Consider the following 7,475-nt stretch of genomic DNA (forward strand, 5'->3'; position numbering starts at 1 on the left):
CCTACCTTTAAAAAAGGTACAGTGCTGTGTATATTGTATACACAGCACTGCATTATTTTATGTTATATTTCATATAAAATTTACATATATATTGTAAATGTATTATATACTGTACAAATATGTATACCCTGTACAATTACTTTATTTATTCATACCATTTATATTGTATATATCTATATATTCTGCTTAATTCTCACAAGTGTAGCCGAACCGGGAACACACTCATCAGAAGTAGCATAAAATATACCTGACTTATTTTTTTAATGTAACAAAATGCTCTGTACATGAAATATTTTTCCTTGTAGTTTTTTAACATGAAAATCATAGATTTATGTCAAACAGTTGACATTGCCATATGTTAAAACTATTGCTACAAATTGAAGCTGTGTAAATAAATAATGTAAACAAAATCACTTACATGTTGCAGCAATGTCAGGCCTTCTTTACTGTAAAAAAAAAACAAACAATTAGAGGAAAGTTGATCAAATACAAGAGAGCGTTAAATGAAACAGACAGAAACGACAGGGGTTCTAATGTCAGTAATGCAGCCATGTTTGTTTTCTAAAATATTTTTATGGCTTGAATTAAATCAAGAACAACCAGCCTGATTGACAACAGCTGCAGAGGCTTTAAAGTAATGTGTGGTTGAACCTCATTTGGACTGCTTTATATACTGAACTCACCTCCTCTGTGACTCCTGCTGCTGCTCCTCCTGATCACACACCTGATTCTAATCTGCTCCCCTGGCACCTCCTTCTTAAAGGAGAACTCCTCTTGTTTTCAAAACAGTACTGACTTAGGTCATTGTGTTCGGTGCACAGAGACTCCAGGACGTCCAGCTGCTTCTTGTACGTTTAATGGCAAAATAACAGGACCAAATAAAATATTTACAACACAGAATAACATGTAAAACACAGAACCTCTGTACAAAGAAATATACATGCAAAATGAAAAATAAAGTCAGAGTAAGACATTCAAAATGGCATCGCTGCAGTCTTTTTCTATGTGTATTTAAAATAGGACATAGGTATGAGGTTTACATCCTGGTTGTGGGCCGAACCGCCCCGACCCTCTCTGTACAACTTTACATCATGAACACGGCGAGTTTTCCCAAAGACATTTTTTCTTTTTCCTTTTCATAAGTTAAGATGTTGGCAATGAATTTGGGAAAATCGGAATTTAAAACCAATAAATAATAATTAAAAAAAAAAAAACAACACAAAATGAGAGACTCCAACTAGGGGAGAACCAACGAGAGCTGACGAAAATCAAGACATCAAAGATTTTTATAGTTACATTACATTTTGTTTCAACAACCTTCCTCACATTACTGGCTATTAGATAAAGACAGTAATTATAACTTCTTAACCTAAAGACAACAGCTCATCCAAAGATTCCAAATAACTGGAAGTCTTTATCGGCAGAAACCTAAAGAAGCTGATGACGATGATGACCTTTAAATGTTGGCGTTTGAAGGTCCTTGTGTCTCCTAGGAGGTTTTAATGCACTCTTAAACATTTCAAATAAAGGGCCACAGTGAGCATCCTCCAGATCTATTGCTTGGTAAGAATGACCGACGGAGAAAAAGAACAAGAATCTATTCACACACAACAGCATCTAGTTACAAAAGCCAAACAAATTCTCACAGCAGAAACACTTTAACAGCTTTAAAATAACATGGGGGCTCTTTGAAGCATTTGAACACCTAACAAGTCCTTACAGTAAGAATAAATAAAGCCAGACTAAACCTGTGTAAACACATGTACGTCTAGGTTCAGTGTGCTCTTTTATAAGTTAACATAAAGAAAAAAGAGAAAGAAAAAATAACAACACATTAATAATCAACAGAAAGTATCGTTAACTTTGGTATAGTTACGGAAAATAAAAGCAAAATCATGACCAAATGAAAGCATAAGTGCCTATGTATATTTTAATAGATACACATCTTTATACACTAGTTCTCAAACACCCCCTTTTCGGTGGCGTTTTTTTTAGATTTTAATACTGAACTTAATACATAAAAGGTAACACAATACAGACAACTACTGCAGTACCAGGTACGTACATGCCTTTTTAAGAATACGGCTACAACACAGGTCTTCATAAATAGTTGCATAAACGTTAAAGCTGCAACAATCATTGCACATGGGAATCGATGCAAATTACGAGTGCACTTCTATCAGCGGTTTGTTCAGAGTGAATATCTGGGGCGGGGGCACCGAGGCTTCGCAGGATGTCGAACAGGTGGGGACTAAATTACTGGAGGAAGTCAGTTCTTTCCAGGTTGTTTTTTTTAACCTAGGTCAGAACAAATCTAAACATAGCTAACGTTGTTTTGGGAGCTGATCCTGATTTATTCACAGACGGAAACAAAATATTTCACAAAACTTCAAAATCACTAAGGTAGAAATTATCGCTTGAACCAATCATTAGCGTTAACACTGTAATGCTCTAAATGTTTAAGTTTAACTATAGTTTTAGACAAAGTGCTTATTCAGTGTTTCCCAAAAACCTTTTTTCTGGGGACCCATATTTTAAAAGTCACAAACCTTCACAACCCAAGTCAATAGACATTACTCGTAAACTCCTGGGAAACATGATGCGAGGCGACCCAAAAAAAACCCTCTTGTGATCTACCTGAGGTTCGCGACTCAGTCTTTGGGAAACAATTATCTAATTGATAAGGGAAAAACGTTTCGAGAATTGGATTTAGATCTAGAATTGGAATTGGATTTAGATCTAGCCGTCGAATATTTGTCGGTCACCTTTTAAAAAAGCCAATGCACGACTCCTTTTAATCCAAATATGGTGTAAAAGCAACTATTAGGATCAATGGGACTAAGAATTCTGACCTTAGTATTTTTTTGGAGTTTTGGAAAACATTGTTTCTGTCATCAAACAAACTATAAACCTGGTAACTCAAGCCCAAATACTCCAAAATGCTGCATTTAAACTAATAAAATTACATACATCATGGATAATAATCATTTTATCCCCAACTGTAGCTCCACAAACCGCAGCTCATTAAAATAAACAGCTTCTTTTCAATGTTATTATTGAAAACGTCTTTGAAATGGTAATGGAAGGCAGAGAGACTGTACATTATTTACAACTAAGGCAAACGCAGGTTAAAACACATTTTCACTATCGTTCAATGGTGACTTCACACTTCAAAACCAAACGGGCCGGGACGTAAAGACAGAAGCAAACTATTGCACTGAACATAACTTAACTACAAGGTGTTTGTGGAAAACGTGATTTTGGTCTTCATCTAGATTTTTGTTCACACATCTCAGAATTCTCTCAGCTCACTCACTTTACCTTTGATTCTCCTCAAAGGCATGAATAGAGACTGTTCTGTTTCCTCGCTGTACATGGTTTCGTTTACAAAAAGTAATCTCTCATTACAAAAAAACCCAAAACATTGTAATGTCTTCAACCAAAAGCAGCCTGAATTACTCTTATCATACAGTATTCTAGTTTCTCTGTTTAACACTGTCCAGAGCGTGAGGCTTGCTCACACTGACTTGTTGAGAAAGCTCTGTTTTTATTTGATTTTTTTTCCCTGCTAAGTCAGAAAGTGGAATCACTCAAGCGGCTTCCAGCAGTTTGTTTTAGTTGTGCCGGCATAAAGATGATATGCCAAGATTTAGGAGAAGGAAAGTCGGTGGGAAGAGTCAAATTTGTTTCATCAGCAGAGTAGTCAGTCAGCAGCAGCAGGACATTTGTGGTCAAGTGAGGGAAAAGGAAATCGTGGGACAACTCTCTGGTCAATATCTCAGCAGCTTTGACCGCGCGTCTTCTCACATGTGGTTGAGCAGCCGGCTCTGCAGGAAGGATTTAATGGAGCCGATGGGCCGAGCGTCGTTCTGGTGTTTCCGTCTCTCGATGAAGGAAATGAGTCTGGAGGTGTCCAGGTGATTCTGGTGTGGTTGAGTGAAGCTGTTGTGTCCGTTGTCCCTGCTCATCACTCCTCTGTGGGGCTGGAGCCAGGGCTCCTGCAGGAGGCATGTCGCAGAGGGTCGGCGCTCCGGCTCAATCTGAAGAAGCAGCCGCACAAAGTCTCTGGCCGCTGGACTCACACCCTGGAAGTAGTCCTCGGGGAAACTGAAGTCCAGACGACAGATGTTCAGACAAGTCTCCTCCAAACTCTCGTCCAGGAAAGGAGACGCGCCGCTCAGGATCACGTAGGTCAACACGCCTGCGAATCATCCAGGATGTCAGTCTAAATCTATATATTTGAAAGCATCTCACGTCTATAATCACTTAATTATTCTACCACAGCAGACATGATCAAACGATTGCCCATTATTGTCCAATAAAAAAAAACACAAGTTATGTGTTAATTACCAAATGCATTTACACATACAATGGTTTTGACTGGGTATATTCGTGCAATATACTAAAACAAAATTTGAAAAGAAATTATATAAATGGTAGAGACAAAAAGAGAAAGAAATGTGCTAAAGGTACAATACTTAAAGAACTAAATAAGACCCAAATTAGCCAAACGTTTAGCAAAACCTGCTAACATTTAGAGAAAAAAAACTGATGTGACTTTAGATAATGTTAACAAAATCTCGCAAAACATATGGCAAAAATACATGAAGTCTTACCTTGTCCTTCTAAGGACAGCAAAAGTTATCCAGAAATAGTAACAATAGTATACTGTATTCACAAAAGCAAAAGAAAATACAAAATAAATAAACACAGACCTAAGCTCCAGAGGTCAGAGTGTGTCGAGACGGGCTGACCCAGGACCAGCTCAGGAGCAGAGAACTCCGGACTGCCCAGCAGAGGGTGGATGTGGGAGGAGGGAGGATTCAGCTGAACGGCATCACCAAAGTCTGTCAGCTTCACCACCGGCTGAGAAGATGCATGTTCCACAACAATGTTCTCAGGCTGCAAGGAACCCCAAAACAGATTTAGTTAGGTCATATTTTAAAAAAAAGTACATCAGAAAATTGTGCTACAAGCAGCGAGGTAATAATCTGTAGGTTACTTTGAGATCGAGGTGTGCTATCCTCCAGCCGTGCAGGTAGTGAAGAGCTTCAAGAATGTCTCTCAGGTAGAGAGCGACTTTCTCCTCAGTCAAGTTTCCCCAGCTGACTATGTAGTCCAGGAACCGACCCTGATCCGCCCTGGGAACAAAGTAGTACATCCTTGATACCATTTAATAATAACTTCTAGTCCTAACAGTTACTTCAGTCCAACTTCTGAACTTACATCTCCAGTACGAGCACGTAGCTGTTGCCGGTCTCGTACGTGTCCAGCAGTTTGACCAGGTTGGGGTGATCCACAGTCTGGAGGAGTCTGACCTCCTGCAGAACCTGCTCCCGCCGCAGCAGCTTCTTGTTGACATGTTTGGCGGCGACTGTGCGTTTACTTCCCAACTGGTCACAGCGTTTAGTCACTGAGAACCGACCCCTGGGAGAGAAGAGAGCACAGATATTATTAACCCAACGGTGCTTTATTGAACACTTTTTTTTCTGTCACACATCATTTACACAGGTCAGGTCAGTCATGGCACTTTATTATTTTTGATAGTTTACTAGCTTCATTTTTAAAGTATATCTGTCTGTGCCATCTTTTATATATCTTTTGTCAAAGACTTATTTTTTTGTAAACACAAAAAAAAAAACACTGCCCCACACATTTAATATTATATTATAGATTTCTACATACTGTGCAAAATTCACTATTTGATGCCCAGTACAAGAAATGTCTCAAAGCACTATTTTACAATAATATTATAATATATTAATATTTTGGGGGGGAATTGCCCCCCTCCCCAGTAAAAAAAATATAATTTAATTTATTTATGTAAACAGTAATGCACTGATGGAGTCATACAGTACAGTGACACTCTTACCTTCCCAGCTCAGTGATCTCTGTGTAGTGGGACTCAAAGCTGCCTTTCCAGAGGTATTCACTGCCATCATCAGGAAATCCTGAGAACACACACACGTCTCATTGTTGAATTTGCTTGTTGCATTTTAAGTGTTTGAATTTGACATTTTAAAACTATGGCGTCTATAAAAGAATTGTTTGTTTTTTTTTATGTAAAAAAAAATGTTAAGAGGACCTCACCTGAGACTCTGAGGCTGGCAGAGGAAGTAGCAGAACCGGCAACATTTGTGGCAACACAGGTGTAAACACCACTGTCGTCCACAGACGCACCAAGGATCCGCAGGGCTGCTTCACCTGTCTCACTGGACACATAAGGACAGAGACAAAAACCTTCAAAACACATGATGTAAAATGCATTTCAGGAACAGAGCGTCATGTATTTCTGTGTTGCTGCAGAGGTTAATCTGACAGACCTGATGACTGAGAACAAACACAGACATCTTGTCACCTGTATGTGATGCTGTAGTGCCCGTTGTTACTGAGAGGGTTGTTGTCAGGTCCTCTCCAGCTGACTGTTGCTCGAGGTCGACCACACACTTTACATCTGAGAGTCACACTGTCACCGCTGTCACATGTCACATCACTGACGGAGATGAGGAATTCAGGAGGAGCTGAAGATACAGGGTTTTTTTTATTACTTAAATATTTAGTAATAAATGTCGGAACATGCAGAAGAATACAGACACATCTTTGGCAAAAAAAAAACCCCAATAACCTGGACTTACCATCATAAATGAAGTTAGGATTGAGAAGCTGAAAAGAGAATGCAACAATACAGGTTAGAATCCTTTCATTTCTCCACTAGTTTCTGTTACAATAGTTACATTTTATTTAGAACAACAACTGATAAAACTACGTACCTTGACAGAGACCTTGTTGGCTAAGCCGTCCTGAGACCTACGGTAGCCGTTCTCCAACTTCCTTCCTTCTTTGTCTCTTTTCTCTGATTTTCTACGGATGCGAAGCGCTGTATGCCATGATAGGGATTTCCTAAAAAACAACATTCATTAAAAATGTGTGTTAATTCAATGGGTTATTCAATGTTGGTGTACTTTTGCCTCGATTCTTCTTACTTGATGGTTCCTTCTGAGAGATCAGATGTGACGGAGGATGAGGTGTGTCCCAACACGAAGCCAGGAATCCAGCCTTCTGCTGCAGGACAGTGCTCGTTGGCCGCCCTGTAAACCAGGAACATGTTCTGCTGGTTGCTGGCCAGGATCTGGACCACTTCACCCTGCACCACACTGATCTCATCCTCCTTCACTGCCACATAGTCCTGGGTCACCAACATGGTGGACACACTGCTGCTGCTACTGCTTTCACTCTGTCAGAGGGGAGAAGAATGAAACGATAGAGTTTTTATACAGACAGTAAAGGAGCAAACTACTAAAGAGAACGGGAAGTATCTGCTTGGTGAATTTAACAGAGTAATTGGAAGTATTTAAAACGTTTACATTATTATGCTTTGTATACAGAAATGCATAAAAACATGAATCCACTGTTCCTACGGTGGTGCACACACTTCACACGTGTTGAAGTGATGCTCAAGCACTTTCAGAATTACT

At 39.3% G+C, this 7,475-nt stretch overlaps 1 protein-coding gene across 2 annotated transcripts in view; it reads right to left on the bottom strand.

Annotated features, from left to right (window-relative positions):
- Positions 1-876: 876 nt before the first annotated feature.
- triob (trio Rho guanine nucleotide exchange factor b) overlaps positions 877-7,475 on the bottom strand; it is an 86,403-nt gene continuing 79,804 nt past the window's right edge. For both annotated transcript variants that reach the window (XM_008323918.3, XM_025061781.1), the window contains exons 52-61: positions 6,984-7,234; positions 6,771-6,900; positions 6,636-6,663; positions 6,359-6,521; positions 6,091-6,212; positions 5,873-5,951; positions 5,227-5,427; positions 5,003-5,141; positions 4,716-4,902; positions 877-4,201 (exon numbers count right to left, since the gene is read on the bottom strand). In XM_008323918.3, coding sequence (XP_008322140.1) covers positions 3,804-4,201; positions 4,716-4,902; positions 5,003-5,141; positions 5,227-5,427; positions 5,873-5,951; positions 6,091-6,212; positions 6,359-6,521; positions 6,636-6,663; positions 6,771-6,900; positions 6,984-7,234 — 1,698 coding nt within the window. In that variant the 3' untranslated portion in view covers positions 877-3,803. The remainder of the gene's footprint in view (positions 4,202-4,715; positions 4,903-5,002; positions 5,142-5,226; positions 5,428-5,872; positions 5,952-6,090; positions 6,213-6,358; positions 6,522-6,635; positions 6,664-6,770; positions 6,901-6,983; positions 7,235-7,475) is intronic.

The sequence above is a fragment of the Cynoglossus semilaevis genome, chromosome 13 (genome assembly GCF_000523025.1).
Source record: "Cynoglossus semilaevis isolate Cse_v1.0 chromosome 13, Cse_v1.0, whole genome shotgun sequence".
Lineage (NCBI taxonomy): Eukaryota > Metazoa > Chordata > Actinopteri > Pleuronectiformes > Cynoglossidae > Cynoglossus > Cynoglossus semilaevis.